Source organism: Phyllostomus discolor, chromosome 1 (genome assembly GCF_004126475.2).
Source record: "Phyllostomus discolor isolate MPI-MPIP mPhyDis1 chromosome 1, mPhyDis1.pri.v3, whole genome shotgun sequence".
Taxonomy (NCBI): Eukaryota; Metazoa; Chordata; class Mammalia; order Chiroptera; family Phyllostomidae; genus Phyllostomus; species Phyllostomus discolor.
Window position 1 is genome coordinate 157,464,418 of NC_040903.2, and position 24,552 is coordinate 157,488,969.

The 24,552-nt window shown below is 36.2% G+C and overlaps 1 protein-coding gene across 4 annotated transcripts in view; it reads left to right on the forward strand.

Annotated features, from left to right (window-relative positions):
* The window catches only part of GOLM2 (golgi membrane protein 2), a 111,461-nt gene that overhangs the window by 22,821 nt on the left and 64,088 nt on the right, over positions 1 to 24,552 (forward strand). For all 4 annotated transcript variants that reach the window (XM_028505355.2, XM_036032685.1, XM_036032699.1 and 1 more), the window contains exons 2-4: positions 12,686 to 12,740; positions 17,364 to 17,466; positions 21,861 to 21,951. In XM_028505355.2, coding sequence (XP_028361156.1) covers positions 12,686 to 12,740; positions 17,364 to 17,466; positions 21,861 to 21,951 — 249 coding nt within the window. The remainder of the gene's footprint in view (positions 1 to 12,685; positions 12,741 to 17,363; positions 17,467 to 21,860; positions 21,952 to 24,552) is intronic.

Genomic DNA, 24,552 nt, shown 5'->3' on the forward strand with positions numbered 1-24,552 from the left:
CACCAAGTGTCCTTTTCAAGGTACCAGTGATTTCAGTGTTGCTAAATCCACTTGTCAATTCTCAGTCATCAATTTATTTCACTTATGAGCAGGATTTGACTTCCTCCTCCCTGAAACAAATTCTTCATTTTGGCTTTTGGGAAATGGTAGCTTTCTTTCCTTCTACCTCACTTGCTATTCCTTCTTGTTCTTTTCTAGAAGGTTCATCCTCAAATAGAATGCTTCAAGGTGTAGCCTTGGACCTCTTCTTTGCACTCAATCCGTGCCACCTCTTTAAATATTTAGACACTGATAGTTTCCAAATTTCTGTCTTTTGCTCAGACTATTCCCTTGAATTCCAGGCTTGCTATCCAATTCCCTGCTCATCATCTTCTCTTGGATGGCAAATACGGTTTTGGACCTAACCTATCTAAAGCCAAATCCCTCCCTGATCTTTCCCCTACCCCAAAACTTCTGTTCACAGTCTCCCCTGACTCAGCTAACGGTAACTCCTTCCTATCAATTCTTCAGGCCAGAAACTTTGTAGTCATTTTTGTCTCTTTCCTTCTCACCCCCATGTCCTGTTTATTAGTAAATCCTGACTCAGCTTTAAAATATATCCAGAATCCAAACACTTCTCCCTACCCTGATTACTACCATCCTGGTCTAAATTACTACCATCTCTTGCTTAGACTATTGGTGATAGTGTAATTGGCCTCCTTTCTTCTGTCCTTACTCCCACTTCAAACAATTTTCAGCACAACATTGTGTTAAAATGTCAGTTAGATCATGTTCCTTATCTGTCCAAAATACTCCAGTGGCTTCCATCTCAATTGCAGGCACTATACCATCCCTCACAGTTATCTAACCTCATCTCTTACTACCCTTCTTGTTGCTCCTTGATTCACACTACACTGACCTCTTTGATGTTCCTTGAAACATAAGTCATTCCCCTATGATAAGGCTTTTGCACTGGCTGTACCCTCTGCCTAGGACACTTCCCCCAGTTAGCTGCATGGTAATTCTCACTCTTACAAGTCTTTGCTCAAATGACATCTTTTTGTTGAGGCTTTCCCCTCTTTTCCATCTCTACTGTATTTTTTCCACAGCACTTACTAGTTTTTAATATATTGTATGACTTTTTATTGTATACCCAGCCTCATAGGAGAGCAGGATTTTTGTTTTTGTAATTTGCAATATCCCCAGTGCTTAGAGCAGTGACTTGTGCAAAATAAATATATGCTGAATAAATTAACATAGGAAGAAAGTAAAGGCACCTTCAGGATCTAAAACAAGATTTGGCAACATTGGTGGGTAGTCTTGGGATGAGGTCCTGGGACATCACTAAATTAGAGGAGACCTGGAGGTGGAAGGTGTGACTAGAGCCTAAGAGTATAAAAAATTGGAAGCATATTGGAAGGATGGGGACAGTGAATGTAACGAAATTTTTATCTATAAAAGTTAGCATAACTCCTGTAGAATCAATTTAAGTTTTGGTTCTGATTTTAAAGGAGTCAATGTAATTTTTAGTAGTAAAAAGGAAAGGGAAGGACACACTGCTGACAATGCATGGACACAGTAAAGAGTAGTTTAATTATTAGAGATCGTTGGAACTGCCTTGACTATTTCATGGAGACCATTTCTGATCACTGGAGAGAGAAAAGGGTGCCCACTTTATGGGAGGCATTAAATTCTTGGTAGAAGAGTTTTAGATTCTGCACTATGGTGTAAAGTACTCAATCACCGGATCTTGACTAGAGGAAAGACTTGATGGAGAACAAGTTTTTGCAAAGATGTTTCTCACTACTGTTTGGAAATGTCCTCATGCTGAGTGCCTGCACTGTGTCAGGGTATTACAGGAGTGAGCAAATAAATAAGATCTCTCTTCTTACGGAGCTTAAATTCTAGCACAGCTAGACCAGAGTAGTCCATGTAGATCAAGGTGGTCACCATGAACATAAAAAGAATTAAGAGTCAGATCTGAGAGAAATTGAAAAAGAATTGGCAGGACTTGGTCATGGCTTATATGGGGTGTGAATGCATGCAGTTATAGGCATTGATAGGCTGGTGAATGGGATGAGGAGAAGAAGCAGAATCAAAATGTTGGCGATGGCACTGAAAGTAATGGGGAAGTTGAGAAGGACTGCTAATTTGTGGAGAAATTATTTTGATTTTTTTTAAATTTCAAGTTTCAGGACTTTGTGAGAAGTGCAAGTGGAAATGCCTTATGGGCTTGATATGGCAGATAGGGAGGAGACTCTTGCTCTCATACTTTCCAGGTCTGCCTTGCTTTTCCTACCCACCTCTCATTCTCTCCTTCCCTTTCATAGCCCACCATCTGTACCCGCTTACTTGGCTTTAAAATTTATCAGTCACCCAAAATACCTTTTGTGGCTCGACAAGAGGTATTGCTCTGTATGTTCCTCATTCTGGGACTCAGGCCAACTAAGAAGACACTATTGAAATATTGGTTGCTGTGGTAGAATGAGAGAGTGACGAACTATGCTCCTAATTGCTTATGCTTGGAAGTGGTTCATGTCATTTTGCTCACATTTCATTGCCCCTCCCTCATCCAACTTCAAAGGAATGGGGAGGGGCAATCCTACAAAGTGCCTGGGATGAGAACTATTATAGGAATATTTGCCAACACTAATGACTACCAAAGTCCTTGATTATTAATTTAGTGTAACATAAACCTGATCATCGGATTTCAAGTCCTTGAAATTTAGATTATGAACTTCAAACTTAAATATTTGTGGGAGAATAGATCAAAAAAGATCAGAACTGCTGAATAAACTATACTTTTTTCAACTTCATCTGAACTGCTGATCCTTTCATTCTTCCTTTCCAGCAGCCCTGTTCATTCTTTACTTTCCTCGTTTGAGCTAAGAATCCATGTTCTTTTGTTTTGGTTTAGTTCCTTGCAATTATTCTCTCCTTTACATGCTGATTTCAGGCACAGCTGCAGAAAATTGTATAACCAGACGGGTACGTAATCAGCTACATCAACTGGCTTTCCTTTTTTTTTTAAGTACATTTTATTGATTATGCTAGTACAGTTGCCCCCATTTTTCTCTCCTTTATCCCCCCTTCATCCCTGCACCCTCTCACCCTCCAGCCTTCCTAGCCCCCCTTAGTTCATGTCCATGGGTTGTACATATAATACTTTGGCTTCTCTATTTCCTATATTATTTTTAACCTCTCCCTGTCTATTTTATGTCTACCACTTATGCTTCTTATTCCCTCTACCTTTCCCCTCCCATTTTCCCTTCCCCCTCCCCACTGATAACCCTCCATGTGATCTCCATTTCTGTGATTCTGTTCTTGTTCTAGTTGTTTGCTTATTTATTTATTTATTTATTTTAGGTTCAGTTGTTGATAGTTGTGAGTTTGTTGTCATTTCTGTTCATAGTTTTGTTTTACTTCCTTTTTCTTAGGTAAGCCCCTTTAACATTTTATATAATAAGGACATGATAATGATGAACTCCTTTAACTTGACCTTATCTGGGAAGCACTTTTTCTGCCCTTCCATTCTAAATGACAGCTTTGCTGGATGGAGCAATCTTGGATGTAGGTCCTTGCCTTTCATGACTTGGAAAACTTCTTGCCTGCAAAGTTTCTTTTGAGAAATCAGCTGACAGTCTTATGGGAACTCCTTTGTAGGTAACTGTCTCCTTTTTTCTTGCTGCTTTTAAGATTCTCTCCTTATTTTTAATTTTGGGTAACTTAATTATAATGCTCCTTGGTGTGTTCCTCCTTGGGTCCAATTTTTTTTGGACACTCTGAGCTTTCTGGACTTCCTAGAATTCTATTTCCTTTGCCAGATTGGGGAAATTTTCCTTCATTATTTTTTCAAATAAGTTTTCAACTTCTTGCTCTTCCTTTTCTGGCACCCCATGATTTGGATGTTGGAATGTTTAAAGTTGTCCCAGAGGCTCCTAAGCCTCTTCTCATTTTTTTGAATCCTTGTTTCTTCATTCTGTTTTAGTTAGATGTTTATTTCTTCCTTTTGTTCTAAATCGTTAATTTGAGTCCTGGTTTCCTTCCTTTCACTGTTGATTCCTTGTATACTTTTCTTTATTTCACTTTGTATAGCCTTCATTTCTTCCTCCATTTTGTGAATGAGCTAAATCAATTCTGTGAGCATCCTGATTACCAGTGTTTGGGACTCCACATCAGTAAGCTTGTCTGTCTCCTTGTTGTTTAGCTTTTTCTGGAGTTTTGATCTGTTCTTTCATTTGGGCCATATTTCTTTGTCTTGGTGCATCTGTTATGTTGTAAGGGGGCGGAACCTTAGGTAGTCCTCAGGGTGGTGCAGCCCTCTTTGCTGTGTTGTGGTGCAGTCTGTGCAGGAAGGGTGAGAGAGGGAATAATGCCGCTCACTTGCTCCACTCTAGCACCACTTTCCAATGAACTCTCCTGTGAGACTGGGGGTGTCTCCTGCCTTTGCAGCCCCCACAGTATTTTACAGCTAGAGGTTTTGCATCTTTAGTTTCCCAGTCAGCCAGCCATGCCTGGCCCACACGGTTTGCCAGCTTGCTGTGTGTCTTCTCCCCACTGGCTGCCCATCTCTTCCCCTCCTGCTGGTCTGGATGAATGTTTCTTTAACTCCTTGGTTGTCAGAGTTCCCTGCAGTTTGATTTTCTGGCAGTTCTGGTTGTTTATTGTTTTTAAATTGGTTGTTATCCTTGTTTTGGTTGTGTGAGAAAGCAAAGCGTTTCTACCTACACCTCCATCTTGGCTGGAATTTCCTCAATGGCTCTTATAAATTGCATTTCTCTAGTCCACATACCTGTTCCAACAACTTTCAGGCTTTTACTGTCCTCAGACTTCCCCTCACTCCTTAACCCCTATTTAAACTACTTTTCTTCTTCCAGCCCTGCAAGTGATATTTCTTCTGCTTGTCCAAGAATTGCACAGGAGCTGATAAAACTTTCACTGACAAATATATAGGCATACCCACATCTCTACTCATATGTCTTTCCTATTTGTTCTCCAGGATCAGTCTCTCCACCTGTTGTCTGTATCCAATTTTCTCCATCTTTTCAAAGACCTTATACTATTATTATTACATTCTCCTCTTATTTCAATCGATCTATACTTTCTCCTCAGCACTTAAAAAATACTTGTTTTTCTTCCCCTTCAGAGTCAAATTTCTTGAAAAGAGAATTGTCTTTGTTCACATCTTTATTTTCTCTTCCTGCTTCTCATCATATTTTTACCCAGCACTGTGTATTCTTGTCTCCCATGACACCAAGACTTCTGTTTTTCTTCTATCTCTCAGTTCTATGTAGTCTCCTTTGCTGGCTTCACCTCTATTTGTTATTAAGTGTTATAGTTCATAGTTTTCTGTCTGAGGTCCTCATCTCCTCTTTCTGTTCTCTTCCTAAGTAATCCTATTCACTCAGAAAACTTCAGTTGTGCTGGTGACTCTAAAATGTGTACCCTTTACCCAGATCTCTCTCCTTTTCCTTGTATATTGCTGTATTTCTAGGCTTTCTGTGGTGTCTTTCACTTAGTAGGTATTCAATAAATATTTTCTTGTGACAGAATGAATGAATAAACCAACACTGTAATTCTCCTGAACAGACTAAATACTTTGTATCCTCAGGCCTAGCATATAGTGAATATTCAGTAAATGCTCTATAAATGAATGAAGAAAAATGAATGAGTGAGTAAAAAGCTTTATGGTGATTCATTATAGCCTACCAAGACCAAACACCTTGCTTATTCTTTACAAATGTAACAGTATAGTTTCAACCAAAGCTTGCTTCAAGAGAGACTACTACTTTAACATGTCAATAAAACTTGCATGTGTCTTTGGAATGTTGACTGAATAATATGTGTGCAATGAAAGAGTAGTTAAGAAAACAAGGTTAGTCACCTACCTGGTCTAGTATATGCACAGTGGTCATGAACACTGACTCTGGTCTGGGACTGCTTGACAGAATATACAGAATCTACTGTAGGCATATGATAGAAGACACAGTTTCTTCATCTGCAAAATGGACAGCCTACCTCACAGGGTGATTGTGAGAATTAAATACAGTAAAACTTGTAAAATACTTAGCACAAGAGCTGGCACAGAATAAGCATTTAATACCTATTTGTTATTTTAATGACATTCCATTTTTATTCTGCTGGTATAGATGCCAGCCAAAGACATACTTTAGATAAGTAATCGCTAAGCCTGGCTGCTTATCAGAGTCACTTGAACTTTAAAAAAGAGATTCCTAGGTCCATTCCCAGACTACTGAATCACACTGGAGTGGGGTAAGGGAGGCAAGAATGTATGTTTCTTAAAACTCCCCAGGTAATTCTGAGCATCAGCCACGTTTGACAGTTATGTTACAGAAGACAAAATTGTTTCTAGAAATCATCTGAGCCTGAGATATAATCAGGAAAAATATATCTATCTGATGTGGAGATAAAGGAGCCAGAAAAAGCCAATTATATATAACCTTTGGGGTCCATGGTCATCATTGTGCCGATTACCCAAGAACAGGTCATAATGAAAGTGAAGCCTGCACAGCGAGCCATTTCCAAGGTCCCAGAATGAAAAGAGAAGGGGAGCAACTGAGATGGTAATAGCTGCCAAAATTAATTCAAAGCAGCCATGTAGGATGGGGAAAACATTAAAAGAACTTCAGAAAGAGGTGGTAGAAATATACAGGTTAGGTTTTAGGTAATAGACAAAAAAAAGATTAGAGGAAAATAAATGAAGTACCTGTGGATGGGCAAGAAATGCTATAGGAAAATACCAGGAGAAGGTAATTTTTACCAGAAAAAAAAAAAAAGAGAGAGAGATGAACATGTGCTTAGAAGACAGAAAAAAAGAAGAGGTCTCGGGAAGGATAGTAAACACATTTTAGGAGACTAACATGGAAAAGGTCAAAGAGAGCTTAGATAATCAGCTATAATAGACAGGTTCCAAATCCCAGAGAAATAAGTGTTACAGAAGGAGAGGGGTAAAGCATAAGGCAATAAAGGTGATAATTAAGGGGAAGTAAATGAGAGAGTTCAGAAAAAGTCTTTAAGGATAATTAGAATTATACAAATATGGATAAAGTACAACTTAAGTTAGGAGAATATGTAGTACAAAGAGGATGGAGCATAAAATCTAGGGAATCATTTGGCAAACATCTGTTGTTTGTTGGTGTCAGGCAGTGTGCCTGAGGATGGACACACAGGGATGAAGGAGAGACACAGTTCCCGTTCTCATGGAATTATTATTTCTGATAAACATTATGGGTAGAAATAAAACAGAGCGACAATCTTACTGAAAATAAGTCTTATTGAAAATAAGAGTGCATGCCCTGGCTGGTGTGGCTCAGTGGATTGAACACTGGCTTGTGAACCAAAGGGTCTCCAGCTCCATTCCCAGTCAGTGCACATGCCTGGGTTGTGTTCCAGGTCCCCAGTAGGGAATGTGTGAGAGGCAACCACACACTGATGTTTCTTTCCCTCTTTCTCCTTCTCTTCCCCTCTCTCTAAAAATAAATAAATAAAAATCTTAAAAAAAAAAAAAGAAGACTGCATATGCCCTGGCCAGGTGGCTCAGTTGGTTGGAGTATTGGCCCATGCATCAAAAACTTGCTGGTTCAATTCTGGTCATGGCACATTCCTAGGTTGCGGGTTTGATCCCCATTTGGGGCATGTATAGAAGGAACCAATTCATGTTTCTCTCTCACATTGATGTTTCTCTCTCTCTCCCTCACTCGCTCTCTCCCTCTCTCCCCTTACTCTCTCTCTCTAAAGTCAATAAACATATCCTCAGGTGTGGATTTAAAAGAAAATAAGACTGCATGTGAAAAAAGGAGAAAAAAGGAGAAAAATGTTTTATTTTTAAAAGGACTGAATATGAAGCTCTTCCCAGTAAACTCTGGGACGAGGCAAGGCATTTTGAGTACTGTGGGTTTTTGGAGGATATATTGGGTTGGCCAAAAAGTCCATTTAGTTTTTTTCCGTAAAATAAAAGACACATTTTTCATTTTCACCAATAACTTTATTGATTTGGATATTTTAAGTATGTTGGCTATCTCCCACTGTTGGCTTCTAGTGGGTAGAGGCCAGGTGTGCTCCTAAACATCTTCCAGTGCATAAGACAGCCCCACAGCAAAGAACCATTTGGCTAAAATGTCAGTTGTACCAAGAAACTTGGCAAACCACTTGACACGTTTGATCAGTCACAGCACCTTCCCCAAATACTGCACAAATCTTTTTTTTGCATTTCAGTTGTGTTTTTACCTTCCTTTAAATAATAAAGCATAATACACCAAAAATGTTGCGTTATCTTCTTCCATCTTCAGTATTAAAATGGCTACACAAAAATTTACCAATTTTGGTAATTTTTTTAACACATACTGATATGACAACTGTCATAATAAAATCTTATAAAATTGTTTCCAATAAAGTTAAAGACAACTAAGCATTCACTAGAGCCCTTGTATAGAAAAAAATGTAACTGACTTTTTGGACAACCCAATATTAGAATCTAGGTTGAAGTCTGTCTGACCATAGATGTAAATTAGGCAAGATGAGACTGTTTGGGAATGTATATGTCTGTCTGTCTGTCTATCCATCTGTTCATGTCTCTCCATCCACACCTATCCCTCATCCTAAAGGGAATTTGAAAGAGGAAATAAAGTAATTACATGGTATCTTTCTTGCATATTGTAAATAAGGATATTTTGGGAAAAGTCTGAAAGTAATCAAAAAGGGACCTGTGAAACCAGATTGTGAGAATCCTTTTATAAAATACGGATTAAATAATTCTTCTTAGAATTTATGTACTGTTACCTGTCTGGAATATAGTTAGAAACAAAAAGAAAGAAAATATTCCTATAGCATTGCCAGTTCAGCAGAGAGTGTATGTGGCAAAGTGAAATGTCTTTTTTTTTCAATTATGCAGTATAGTTAGAACTCTGATTTCTTAATGACTGAGAAGTTTTGGTAGAGTCATTTAGAAGATGAGCAAACTTCTGTTAGGACACGAGGAAATCCAAACTATGAGAAGGAATAATCAGAAGGGAAGCCAAGCTTCCTTTGGAAGGTCATAAGATGCTAAAAGTGTTAAAAGAAGTGAAGGTTCTCAGAGAAAAGGGTCAAAGCCAAAGGAGTTAAAGAACTAAAGAGACCCATCTATATGCAGAAATGATTAATGCAAAGAAATAAAACACAAACTTGAAAAATTGGAGCAAATGTTAAAAATTAGAAACCAAATGGGAGAAGTCTTGATAAACAGACTCAAGACGGTAGAAAACAAGATTAAAACCAAAATTAAGTTATTGCTTTACATATAAGTAAGTGTCATGGTAAGTGAAACCACATTCAGATGTCCTTAAAAGGACAACATTGAATGTTAGAAGAATTCTTTATCAAACCATTTTAGGAGCTAGATAAGAATTTTGGGGGTGGGGTGTACATATGGAGAGAAAAGGGATCAGATGCCTGTAATACTGCAGTATCAAAAAGATGTTTAGATAATTTAGTAGCAGACATCTAGATTCTAAAATTGAGCAACATAATAAAATACTGCAGCTGAAAGAGAACTTCTGGGTTTAATTATCTGCCAGCTAGGCTCTGGGGCATCTTCAAGCAAATCCTTGGCACCTCTGTTCAAAGGTGTATGTGGAAGGTGAGGTAACTAGCACAATGAAACTAGTGTTAATAAGATGTGAGAGAAATTGGGAACTGGTACCTGCTGATAATACTAAATACTGAATATAAAGTTTTTCTGAGAATCCTGTTGGAAAGATGGACAGGAATAATAGAGAACATGAGATGCCAGGAGAACAATATGCTGTGAGGGGTTCTGAGAAGCTAACTGAAAAATCCTTATATGGCAAAGGAATGGGGTTGGAAATAAGTTCATTATACTTGGATTAATAAAAGGCTTTTACTGAAACATGCTATGTTTTTTTAATACCCTGTAAAATATGTTGTTCCAGACTACCTTTTGAAGTGTGAGGACTTCATGTATGAGCTGTGGGTATCGGTGTCTTCATTCTCAATAAAGATTAAAAAGAAAATAAAAGTGATAAGAATAAAGCAGTTCTGCCCATATAACCCTTTTTTATTTTTGTAGACTGTAGATTGAATTTTCCCTCCTCCATTAAAAGAATTTTTAAGTGTGTGAGGATATAACAGAAACAGTCCAGGAAAGCTGAGGCCACTCATAGCCTTGTATTCAAGGATAGCATCTCTCTCGCAACTTCAAAAGCATGTTTAGAATAAAGAATGCAGAAAAAAAGCCCCTGGCTGGCATAGCTCAGTGGATTGAGTGCAGGCTGCGAACCAAAGTGTCGCAGGTTCGATTCCCAGTCAGGGTACATGCCTGGGTTGCAGGCCATGACCCTCAGCAACCGCACATTGATCTCTCTCTCTCTCCCTCTTTCTCCCTCTCCCTCCCTTCCCTCTCTAAAAATAAATAAATAAAATCTTTAAAAAATATATTAAAAAAGACATAAAGCTACTCCTTGCAGAACAACAACAACAACAAAAAAGAATGCAGAACAACAAAAAAAAAAGAATGCAGGAAAAAAAAAGTACAGAGAAGCAGGAATAGCCTCAAAAATGGGTAAAAACAAAGTAATATAAATTTGTTTAAAAGAAGAAGAAAGTATGGCTGTGTTCTTTGGAGAGGCAAAAATGCAAAAAAGAATTCATCGTGAAAATAAAGGAAATGGGAAAGTAGACTAATTAGAAGTTATTAGAGAGCATTCTTAGTGATTAACTGATCTTATAGCTGTCGGTGTTAGTTTTTCCTGCTGCCTCTGCAGCTTTACATCAGTGATCTCATTCCCTTGGTTTTAATCGCCATTTTTATGCTAATGACTCTTAAATTAATGCCTGAGCTTCAGACCCACTTATCCACCTTCCTACTGAAGATCTCTTCTTGGGTATGTCACAAGTGCCTCACATTCAACAGGTTCAAATTTGAGAAAAATCATCTCTATACTTCTCCCTTCTGCTCCAAATCTGTTTCTCCTGTGTTTCCCTATTATGGAATATTGTAATCTTATTCATCTAATCCCCCTGATTTAGAAATGTAAATGTCATCCTTGATGTTTCTTCTTTTACTCCTATATCTGATTAATCAGCAAGACTATTCATTCTTCCCCTTTGATAGTTCTCACATACTAGGTCTGTCCGGAAAAAGTCCAGCCATTGTTAATATAACAAGAACAGTTTGCATGACATTGATGTAACCTGGCAGCCAAGGAAAGTGGACTGGAATGTACATGTGTGAACAATGTTGCCTTCACTGTGCTAGTCAATGAGGGCAGTAGATGCCATTGAGTGAGCACATGTATTGTGTGGCCATAGCATTAAAAATGACTGAGCAAGTAGAGCAATGAATCTGTATCAAATTTCATGTTAAGCTTGAACATTCCTCTGCAGAAACTATTTGGGTGATTTAGAAGGCCTTCCAGGATGCTACAATGAGTGTAGAGATAATAAAAATGTGGCATAAACACTTCAAACATGGTCAAGAATTTGTTGAAAGTGATCCACATTCCAGAAGGCCTGCAACAAGCAGAATACTTGAGAATGTTGAACATGTAAAGGCTGCAATCAACAAAGATTGGCAACTGACAGTGTGAGAACTAGAAGCTGACCTGAGGATTCTAAAAACTACTGCGTCCGATATTTTGATGCAGGATCTTGGCATGAAACATTATCTTATGTGCTATGTTTCTTGTATTTTTTATCTTGTTCAATAAATGTCTCTTTTTCATATTACATGGCTGGACACTTTCTGGACAGACCACATGTATATTTCTCTCTCTCTTGAAATTCTGTTAGTTTAGATCAGGGGTTGGCAGACTTTTTCTGTTAAGGGCCAGATAGTAAAAACTTTAGTCTTTGTAGACCGTATGGTCTTTGTCACAATCACTGTAGGTATAAAGCAGCCATAGAGAATATGTAAGTGAATGGATGTGGCTGTTTCCATTCAGACTTTATAGATACTGAAATTTTAATTTCATACTATACGTGAAATTTTACCCTTGATTATTTTTACCTTCTACTTAAAAATATAAAGCCTCATTTAGGGGAATCACTTTGTAACTTATGTAAATGTCTAATCAATATATTTTACACCTGAAACTAATATAATATTGAATGTCAACTGTAATTGAAAAATTAAAAAATAATTTTTTAAATGTAAAAACCATCCTTAGCTAGCCATCCTTTGGCTTACAGGCCATAGTTTGCCCACCCCTGGCTTAGACCAACATTTTCTCTCATCTGAAACACAGCAGTAGTCTACTCTTCTAGAATACAGTGATCACAGCAGTGAATCCTATGTAATATTTGTTATTCTATGGAAGTTTGATAATCATTAATTACTTTTGAATTGACATTAATTGATTCAAACAATTCTACTTAAATATAGAGTTAGTAAGAGGTCTTTTCTGGTTAGATTTTGGAAAAAAAACATACCATTAAGCAATATTCAACTGAAAATTTAAAACTTTTGAAAGTTGTTACACTATATATTAAGTAAAATGAATATTCTTGTGCAAATTTAAAATGAGTATTACAGAATCAGAATTCATCTAATTCTTTTTGGAAAGAGATGGTGTACATATTGATAGGGTCTTTGGCATTTATGATCAAGCTTAAAGTGAATGTGAGGAAAAATGTAAGTATGAGCAGAATTATATATTCTTTACTAAAATGAGAACTTCATTTTTTTCAGGTTAAACTACAGAGCAACATATCATATCAGATGGCAGACATACATCATTTAAAGGGTAAGAAACTTAATTACAGATTAAGGATAAAGTCACTAAATGTCTAAAATCCTCAAGAATTATGAATAGTAAAACAGCTAACTGAAATAAAGTTTTTGAACACAGCTCCTCTGATGACAAAACATTTATCTTTTTGTTTTAAGATATAATAATAAATTTAAATATTTCTTTAAATATAATAAATGCAAGTTAAAATTTGAGGCCAGCATTTTAATCTTCTGCTGTAAACAGAGTCCATGCAATGAAACGTTGATAAAAGAATCCTTAAAGAGTAAAAATAATAATAATAAAGAATCCTCGAAGAAAATTGAAATATAGCTTCAGAGGTCATTAAATTTCTAGGGAAAAGAAAAGAGGTGATCCCTCTGTACTGTGTCCAATCTGCTAAAATAATCCATTCAGGTTTAGGGATTCTTGGGACAGGTGCTCCAAGCTTATGTTTTAAATTCCCTGGGAACAGAATGGAACCTGGGAAGGTATATATTTTTTCATCTAGATGAAGTGGTAGGAAATGACCAAAGTTTTTATTGGAAATAATACATAAGAAAAACAAGCTCTATGCTTTGTTTACATTACTTCACAACACCACTGACCTATGAAGTTCAGGGTCTGAGGACCACCCTTCTTCTCCCTCATACCCTTTGGTTACAACACTGTGTATTTTAAAACTTTGCATGCAGTGACTTTAAATTTTATTCTATAACCATTTTGAACCTCTTTAGATAGAACTAGATAATTTATTTTTATCATCCTCTTGGAGAAACCAACCCTAGCTGGTTTTGTAATTTATTGAAGTTTTGCTGAATTGATTTAGCAAAACCATTAGGAAGTGTTATCTGTGTGTTGTAATCCAAAAGTAGGAATTACTATATTTTTAGTATCTGTGATTTTGAACAGCTTTGATTTTCTATTAGAAATTTGCTTCCTGGGTGGCCACATAAATTTTTGTTGCATTTCTATCCACGTTCTGCTCCTTTTGACTTACAGGAGTGCATTAGGATGCCACAGAAGATGCCACACTGTCAGTGCTGCTTCCAGCTTGCAGTTTTTACAAATGATTCTGTTTTTTGTCAAAGTATATTTCTTATTACATTTTAGTAGGTCAGTTGAATAAGAAATCTTGTGGCTTCTGCTATATATGTCAAAGAAATTGACAGCCTATGTTACTGAGTAAAAATCTTTTTGTACCATATGTGTTGAAGTAGATCTTGAGATGTTTTGAAATTTTATATGATACTCAGCAGAGAAAAAGGCTTTGTTTGAACTCATAACCGTACAACTTTTGATTTTATTAATGTGATTTTTGCACTGTGGCAACTATTTCTGTTGAAACAAAGTTCTTGATAAGTTGACCATAAAACCCAAATTTTACTATTTTCATTGAAATTAATACTGGATATAATGGAATTAATACACACTAAAATCCTTTAAAAATCTCCAGGGAAATGAAAGGAATAGGAGTTGACTTTTAATTCCTGATAAATGAATATTCTGGTATATACCAATTTATTTTGAATAGCTCACCTTATTTTTATGCTTATTACTGAAAGAAAATTTGAAATCAAATTTTTCTAGAAGTAAATACTTTTTTTGCTTGTAAAGCTGATCCTAGGCCACCCCTTTCTTAACTATATCCCCAGTCTTTTGAAGTTAAATTGAGGAAGTATGGCCATGTTTTTCTGTAACATACCCTGGTGTTACTGTCTGAGATAGAACATCCTGCACAATCAATCATAGACCTAATCTCATGTTAACTTACTTTCTCTGGGAATCCTGCTGTGGTGACCTGGAGCAGCCACAGTAAACACAGAGTGTCTTCAGGGGGAAAAATGGCATGGCAATCAGTTGAAAGTAAAATTGTTATACAGGAGACTTTTGTCTTTTGTTTTTCTCTTCTGTTTACTTTCTCACTTCAAGCCTTTATTTTTACCACTCAAACCACTAAATTAGTTTTCTGCTTTATAATCTTTTACCTGTGTTCACATAGAAAAGAATCTGTTATTTTACATGGACTGGAACTCACTTATAATGATGTTTTATTTTTCTTTGTCAGTTGTATTTAAGCCTTTTATCCCCATTTAGAAATGAAACATTTATTTCCTGATAAAGGAATTCAAATATTGTTAGAAGCTTTGTGGAGAGGCAGAGAAACCATCTTAAATCTTGAAATCACACTAAAGCCTCATACACACACACACACACACACACACACACATACACACACTCGTGTACCTATATATTTAAATTGCATTAACTTTTTAGTTCTAGAACCTTTCCTGCCTTAGCACAGGTTCTCTAAACTGGCTGATTCTAAGCTACAAGGCTTTTTGTTACTGCTTCCTGCTGGGTCTCATTGTCTCTGTAGACTCGATACCCATAGCTGAGGCCAAAGTTTCTGCTACCTCTAGCCCTCTGTGTTTTAAGACATGGGGCCACTCTGGCTGGCGTAGCTCAGGGATTGAGCTCAGGCTGCGAACCAAAGCATCACAGGTTCGATTTCCAGTTAGGGCACATGCCTGGGTTGCAGGGCATGGCCCCCAGCAACTGCACATTGATGTTTCTCTTTCTCTTTCTCCCTCCCTTCCCTCTCTAAAAATAAATTTTAAAAAATTAAAAAAGAAAAAAAAAGACATGGGGCCAGGGATCAGGTAACAAGCTGAATATGTTATTCAGGGATACCTGGCCTCAGATTGGTTACAGTGTACAAGCACTCAGTTATAAGATGAATAAGTTTTGGGAATCTAACATACAGTTTGGTCATTATAGTTGACAGTACTTTTTTATGTACATGAAAATTGCTAAGAGAGTAGATCTTAAATGTTCTTACCACAAAAAAGAAACGGTCATTATAAAAGATGATGGAGGTGTTAGTTAATGCTACAATGGTAATCATTTCACAGCAAGTGAATCAAATCAGCATGTTGTATACCTTAAACTTATACAATGTTTTATCTCAATGAAAAAAGTTTTTTAAATAAAAAATGTGGCTTGAATATATAAATATATTTATTAAATACAAACATTTTATGTGAATCATTTTATTCCTGATTGTTATATTATACAGTAGCTATTATTATATGTATTGTTAAACTTTTTTCTTATATACCTCAGCTAATATTCATGTGACTTCAAAATTTTTATTTGTTGTCATTGCCACAGTTAGGATTTCACAATAAATCTAGAAACAGAAAAAAAATTGCTCAGAATTCCACCACTAAACATAATTGTTGATTTTTTTTACCTTATATTTTTATGTAATTGTGTATTTATGTATTTACTTTATAATATATTCAATATATATTTATATTTATGCAACATGTTTAATACTTATATTAAACATTTAAATTTAATATTTATATAAACATATAAATACTTATATATAAACAGATATGTTTATATATCTTTAATATTCTATATTCCTATGTAATTATATATAAATGTATGTTTACATCTGCTTTTTAAAAACTTATATCCCAAGTAATTTTAGAGTGCCTTTAAAGTCGTAAGACTAAAAAATCTGTAAGCCTTCATGAAAGGTAGATGTTTTATTTTACCTATAATATTGGTACTTCTGGGTAGACATTATATTTTAGCCTTAATAGATGTTGCTTATAGAGAATATACATCTCTCCTCATTTGTAAAAACTAAGGCTTTCTTAACTACTACTTTTACTTAACTGGTAAGGCTGTTACATAATTTTTTAATTATCTAAGAAAATGATACTTACCAGCCCTGGCTGGCGTAGCTCAGTGGATTGAGCATGGGCTGGGAACCAAAGTGTCCCAGGTTCAATTCCCAGCCAGGGTACATGCCTGGGTTGCAGGCCATAACCCCCAGCAACCACACATTGAAGTTTCTCTGTCTCTCTCTCTATCTCCCTCCCTTCCCTCTCTAAAAATAAATAAATAAAATCTTAAAAAAAAAAAAAGAAAATGATACTTACCTTCTCTGGCTGAATTTCTTTTATTTGTAGGATCAGATGAAGAGAGAGCAATTCTGGAAAATGTAGGCCCACTGATTATGGATAAATGTTCACAAAAGAGCATCTTGCCCAGCTTTTAATTTACTTTTCAGTTCAGAATTTCATATCATTCATTATAACTAAAATTTTCAGCCCTAGTCCAGAAATTATGAGCTTTGAAATGGAATTTTTGTATGTGTGGACCTAGCATCAGTAGCAGAAGTAGAAATGAGATGTAAAGTGATTAGCACCTAAGTTGGGAGTCAAATGTGATTTAAAATAAAAAAGAAATCATGAATTATATACCCATAGCAAACACATCTAACAAATATGATTTTCCCACCTACTTTTATAAAGCAGATAGTTTTAAAGAGGTAGGTAGGGGTTTTTTTTTTGTACTGTTTTTACAGCTTATATGTCTAGATAATGTGAAAAATGTGTAATTTAATATTTTTGATTGATGTGAAAGTTACTGAGACTATCTTGTTTTAAAAATAAGTTTATTTGCCCATGCATATGTTATAAAAGGCAATTAAATGGGGTGCTAATTATATAATTTAACTGAGTAAAGAAATTGAGAAATATATATAATTTTTAAAAATCCCATAACTTCTCACTTTGAATAAATTCTGTTCTTTTGATTCTTACTTTGTGTGCCTAGAGCAACTTGCTGAGCTTCGTCAGGAGTTTCTTCGACAAGAAGACCAGCTTCAGGACTATAGGAAGAACAATACTTACCTTGTGAAGAGATTAGAATATGAGAGGTAAGGTGCTACATTCAACAAATATTTATGAATCTGAAATATCTGTCCAATTTTTAGACAATTCATTTTTTCGTTTCTGGCTTCTGTCTCTTTTTTTTGTTGTTGTTTTCTTAGGTCTTTTAAATTGGTTTTCTATTGTCTTTCTGTTGAAGTCTTTCTCTTTTATTTTGGTATGTTTAATACCATGAAAATTCCTCTTACAAGGCATGTTTTGTCTGGTCCTGTGAGAGAAAATCTTGCCTGGTTTTACTGAATTAGCTGTGGCAAAGACTGAAAGGAGATTAAGTGTCCACGATTCTTTTAAAGAGGAATCCAGAAGATGAAGACAGTACTGGGAGGTGTCCTCAGAATAGCTGAGGACTGAGTGCCAGCTGCTTCTCCTCCTGTTTACTTCAGGCCCCTTGTATACACTTAGTGGGTGATGAGGTTGGGGAATCTCTTAGGGGCTTTTCTAGCAGCCACACTTCTTTTAAATGTTTTGTTTTTCTTTATTTTTATTGTTGACACTATTGCAGATGTCCCCATTTGGCCCTGTCAACCTTTTGCCCCCCTCCTCCCAGTCCCTGCTCCTCCTTCCTCCTGGCCATCACCACAGTGTTGTCTGTGGGTTATGCATATGTGCTTTTTTGCTAATTCCTTCACCTTCTTTCATCCAGGCCTCCCTACCCACCTCCCCTGTGACAGCTGTTAGTCTGTCCCATGTATTTATGCCTCTGTTTCTATTTTGTTGATCAGTTTATATTGTTCATTAGATTCCACATGTAAGTGAGATCATATGGTATTTGTCTTTCTCTGACTGGCTTATTTCACTTTAGCAATCAATCTTTAGAAACCTCTATTAATTACACCTTTAATCGATTTTAAAGTAAAAGGTATTTTTAGGTCTATACACCAAAAATTAGAAAGATTCACCATATTTTAAAGTATAATTTATCCATTTCTGCTTTCTTACTCTTGTAGGTTATCAATATGCATCTACTTACATATATGTAATTAGACCTAACAGTATTCAATAATTTTCTATATACCTGTAGGATTAAAGGTTAACATATTTAGAAGCAATATATTATTTCAGCTTGTAAATGTACCGAAGCTTGTTTAATCTCTCCCAGTTGCTGAACCATTAGAGTAGTTATCCTTTTCTCACTGTTATAACTATCAGCTATGAAACTCTTTATGTGAAAAGGATTTTTTCCCTCTTATATTATTTCACTGGTGTATATTCTCAAAAATAGAGTTCCTGAGGTAGAATGTTTTATTGCTTTTGTTGCTCAGTACACATATATGAAAGGTGGCTTTCTAACATGATGGCATTAATTTATACCATAAATGTTTCCCTGTAGCCCCATGAATATGGGCTTTTATAACTAACTTATTTTTGTGAGTATAGGAGTAAGGTAATGCCATAAGTATATGTAGGAAATTTAATTTGCATTTTAATAGTGAAAATTAAAAGAATTTTTAAAGGTTTTATGTATTTTATTTTTAGAGAGAGGGGAGGGAGGAACAGAGGGATAGAAACATCAATGTGTGAGAGATATGGCTTCTCACACCCCCGCAACTGGGGACCTGGCCTGCAACTGAAGCATATGCCCCGACTGGGACTCAAACTGGCGACCTTTCAGTTTGCAGGTTGGCACTAATACTCTGAGCCACACCAGCCAAGGCTAAAATTTTTCTATATATTAACTATTTGTTTCTTTTTGCATGAACCATCTATTTTTATCCTTTGACTACTATACAGTAGACAGCCACAGTCTTTACAATTTTTCAAATGTATTTCATTGATTATGCTATTACAGTTGTCCCATATTTTTCTCCTCTTTATTCCCCTCTGCCCTGTACCCCACTCCCACCATCATTCCCCCACCTTAGTTCAGGCCCATGGGTCATATATAGTAAGTTCTTTGGCTTCTCCATTTCCCATACTATTCTTAACCTCCCCCTGTCTATTTTTTAGGTAACTACCATTTACGCTTCTTATTCCCTGCACCTTTTCCTCCATCCTCCCTCCACCGACCCCCCACTGATAACCTTCCATGTGATCTCTATTTCTGTGATTCTGTTCCTGTTCTAGTTGTTTGTTTAGTTCATTTTACTTTCTGTTTTTAGGTTCACTTGTTGATAGTTGTCAGTTTGTTGTCATTTTACTGTTCATAGTTGCGATCTTCTTCTTTTTCTTACATAAGTCCCTTAAACATTTTATGTAATAATGACTTGGTGATGAGGAACTCCTTTAACTTGACCTTATCTGGGAAGCACTTTATCTGCCCTTCCATTCTAAATGATAGCTTTGTTGGATAGAGCAATCTTGGATGTAGGTCCTTGCCCTTCATGACTTGGGATACTTCTTGCCAGCCCCTTCTTGCCTGCAAGGTTTCTTTTGAGAAATCAGCTGAAAGTCTTATGGGAATTCCTTCGTAGGTAACTGTCTCCTTTTCTCTTGCTGCTTTTAAGATTCTCTCCTTCTCTTTAATCTTGGGTAATGTAATTATGATGTGCTTTGGTGTGTGCTTCCTTGGGTCCAACTTCTTTGGGACTCTCTGAGCTTCCTGGACTTCTTGAAAGTATTTCCTTTTCCAGATTGGGGAAGTTCTCCTTCACTATTTGTTCAAAGAAGTTTTCAGTTTCTTGCTCTTCCTCTTCTCCTTCTGGTACCACTAGGATTCGAATGTTGAAACGTTTAAAGTTGTCCCAGAGGTTCCTAAGCCTGTCCTCATTTTTTGAATTCTTATTTCTTCATTCTGTTCTGGTTGAATGTTTATTTCTTCCTTCTGCTCCAAACCACTGATTGGAGTACCGGTTTCCTTCCCTTCACTGTTGGTTCCCTTTATTTCACTTTTCATAGCCTTCACTTTTTCTTCTATTTTGGGACCATACTCAACCATCTCTGTGACCATCCTGATTACCAGTGTTTTGACATGTACATCTGGTTGGTTGGCTATCTCTTCATCACTTAGTTGTATTTCTTCTGGAGCTCTGATCGGGTCTTTCATTTGGCTGTACTTTTTTGTCTCCGCGTACCTGTTACATAGTAAGGGGCAGAGCCTTAGGTGTTCACCAGGGTGGGGCAACCCGCCTCACTAGTTGTGCTGCTGCATGTGGGGGAGGAGTTGGAGAGGGAACAGTGCTGCTTGCTCAGCTCTTGGCTGGCATTCAGTCACTTCCCCCACTACCCACAAGCAAATTGGGCCCTTCTGGTGCTGATTCCCGGGTGGGTGGGTTTGTGTATGTTCTAGGACCCTCTGGGTCTCTCCAGTGAACTCTCCTGTGAGGCTAGGAGTTTCTCCTGCCACCTCAACTCCCACAGGTTTTTTCAGTCAGAGGTTTTGAGGCTTTTTTCCCCCCTCACTGGAATTCTGGTTTGTGTGGTCTGTCTGGCTCCCCATTTGTTCCCCTGGGAACAAATTATCTGCATGTTAATGTGGATCCCCAGTCTACCAGCTGTGGCCTTGCTGGGTCCTCCAGCTACCACCTTGCTGGGAGCCCTCTCCACCCTTCCTACTGGTCTGGATGAATATTTCTTCTTAACTTCTTGGTTGTTGGACTGCCATACAGTTCAGTTTTTTGATGGTTCTTGTAATTTTTTTGTTTTTAAATTTGTTGTTGTCCTTCTTTTGGTTGTGCGAGCAGGCAGCATGTATCTACTTACACCTCCACCTTGAATGGAAGTCCTTTACATTTTTTTTTGTTTCTTTCCACTTTTCTTGAGGTTAGTCTCTCTTACTAATTTCTTCCATTCTTGCTCTTCCTTTTAAAAAATTTATTTGTAGTACTGATTTTTACTGATTTTTAGAGGGAAAGAGAAATATCAAATAAGAGAGAATGTTCCTCTTGTTTATGTATTCCTTGGTTGCTTCCTGTATGTGCCCTGACAGAGATCTAACCCTCAGCCTTGGTGTATCAGGACAATGCTCTAACCAACTGAGTTACCTAACCAGGGCCCATTATTGCTCTTCTTGTGATTTTGACTTTTATTTTTGTGTTAAAATACTAACTATTGGATGAATCATCTGCTGCCAATCCTATTAACTCTCAGAATTCTATTTTTTCTCATCTGTTACTATATTTTGGTCTCACAGTTTTCTGTTGTGTTTATCTCTTCTGTCTGTGATTGAAATTGGCTTTGACAATTTTTTTAATAAATGAAAACTTAAAAAATAAACTTTTATAAAATATGTAGGTTATCAGTATTCTTTATCCTCTATTAAAGATTCAAATATTGTAAGAATTTTGACTATGAGCTATATTTATGTCTATTCTTTGTCCTCCATTTCCCACTCCCTTGCTAAAACTAAATGCTTCATCTTTGTAAATCTAAGTTTTAAACTTCTAGACAACTTTGAGAATATAGTCCAAGATGATATAGTCTAAAAAATGACTTTTTAATTTAGTTTTCAGTGTGGACAACAAATCAAGGAATTAAGAGCACAGCATGAAGAAAATATTAAAAAGTTAGCAGACCAGTTTTTGCAGGAACAAAAGGTAAATTTAAAAGAATACTTAAATCAAAATATGTTTTTGTTATAAATCTTGTAATTAAGAAATTCAAATATGTATTTTTGTCATAAAACAATGTATTTTAAGTATTCTAGCCTGCCTGATTTTAAAAATGACTTGCAATGGTTTTATTGTTGAGAAAATTACATATTTGCAAAAATATGACATTAACTCTTAAAACTAATTTTAGCTAAATATCTTTTATCTGACTGTTAAAAATAATTTTGTTCTTAATATATCTCTCAGATTGTAAAGTGGAGAAAATTTTACTGAAAAATCAATTAATTCCTATTCTGTTTTGAGAATCAGAAAAATAATTCAGAAACTTTCCCCTTAGTTATAAATTTCTCCTATTCTGTATTCCTTTTTAAAACATAGAAATGAAATGCTGGCCACTATTTTGATGTAAATTTTGGGGAGTATCAAATTTTTTAATTGATTTATCTATTTTCAGTGGATATACAGGGTCCAGCAGAAGTAACACCTGCTTGAGTGTGGTTGGTAGCGTAATAATATGGGTATGGTAATTTATAGTTTTAATTTGAACATTTCCCCTAAAATGTCATGTGGTGTGCCTGAGTATGATATTGTTATGTTACAGAATTATATGCCTATGATTTTGTAATAAAAAATGAGTGTTATTTGTGCCAGACCCTGTATATTACCAAAGGCCCTGCTAGAAATGGAGGGAATTTGTCTAAAGATTACTAGTCATTGGACATTCATTTTTCTACACCTTGTAATCTTATCTAAGTAGCTGTGATTTGTAAGAAGTCTTGTAATTTAAAGTAAAGAGAGGTTACAGTGAAAAATAATAATCTTGCTCTCTGGTAGCATCTCTTCTGAAGGGCTAGCAGTTAAGAAAATCAGGTTTTCATTCTTACCTGTTTCAGTATTTTCTAGCATGATATTGAGAGCATTGTTTTTTCTGTATTTCAATTTTTGAATCTACAAAGTGGAATATCTGCTGCCTGTCTGTAACCTACCTTAAAGAAATGTGGGTGTAGATTGCTGGAAGATGGCAGGCCTGATCAAGCTAGTGGCACAGAGGCAATGAGAACAAGCAGAAGATATTACTGACACACTGGATAGTTAGAGGAGCATAGCAGAACACAAAAGGAAGAGGAAGAGGCGGTGCTGTTGCATTTGTACTATTATAAGCTCATATAAATAATGGGGTGAGTTTGCTCTCTTCTGTTCTTCCAAAAATCACAGTTGAGAGCTTTTCCCTTTTTCTAGTGTAGTTCTCTTTTTCTGCTCTGCTGTACTGGGCTATTTTTATATTATTAATTAAGATACTTTTCAGCAATTGTTTGCCTTTATCCTGCCCTAATTGGAACAGGCAGGGAGGAGGGAGATGGTTAGAGAATTCCTTTCTAGGGTAACCAATACTTAACCTTTAGACAAACTGCCTAATTCTACTCCCCACCCCTTTATTCCCTTTTCTTCAACTACTGTAACAAGTTGATTCTGTTCATAGGAACAAATCCAATGTAAGCTATATCAAACAAGTGTAAGTTGTATTCAGGGATTTTTTTTTAACCAAGAAATTAGAAATTACTCTGGAGAAGGAGCAAACTAAATCCAGCCTGCTTTCTGTTTTCATACTATCTGTGGACAAAGAATGGTTGTTACATCTTAAAAATGGTTGAAAAATCAAAAGAATATTTTGTGATAGGAAAATTGTTAAGAAATTTTCATTTTTGTGCCTATAAATAGGATCTTTTGGAATATAGTCACACTCATTTGTTTATTGCTTTCATGCTACAAAGGAAGAGAAATTGTCATAGACCAGTGGAGACTAAGGAGACCTGAGGACTTAAATGCAATGTAGTATCCTGGATTGGATTCTGGATCAGGAAAAGGACGTAGTGGGAAAAGTGGTGAAGTCAATAAAGTCTAGTTTGATTAATAGTATACTAATGTTTGCTTTTTAGTTTTGCAGATGTGCCATGCTAATATAAGATGTTAGCATTAAAGGAAATTGAGTGAGAGTTCATTGAGTGAAGTTAAAATTACTTCAGAGAAAAAATTTATTAAAAAAACAATTAGCGTGCCCCTTTACCAAATCACCAGCCTTACACCTAGAAAACCCTCTTATTTTTAAAGAATATTTAATATTGTCCATTCATATAAAGGTACAATCATTAATAACACATCAAAGGGGTAGCTTTGTTAACTAGTTAACTCTGTTGAATGGAAAAGTATTTTGAACAGCAGTTCATTGACTTTTAAGTTTTGTTTAATATTGTTTGTTTTTTCCACATCTACAAAGCAGTAGAATACTATAAACATAGCCTGTGATGTAAAATATACAGAGATGCAGAAGAGCTGCTCAGGTTGTGCCCATTGATTTTCTCACCCTGTCCTTCGTGCTGACACACACAAAAATTTCATTTTGTCATTTCACTTATTAACAGTTAAGTTCTGAGATTTGGCTATTGCTTACCAAATTCCCAGAAAATGTGGGAGTGAGAAAGACTGTGGTTTGAATTCCTTCTTCACAATTCTCTAGCTCTGTAACCTTAGACAAGTTACTTAACTTCTTTAAGTGTCAGTTTTATTTTTCCTCACACTGTTTATCTC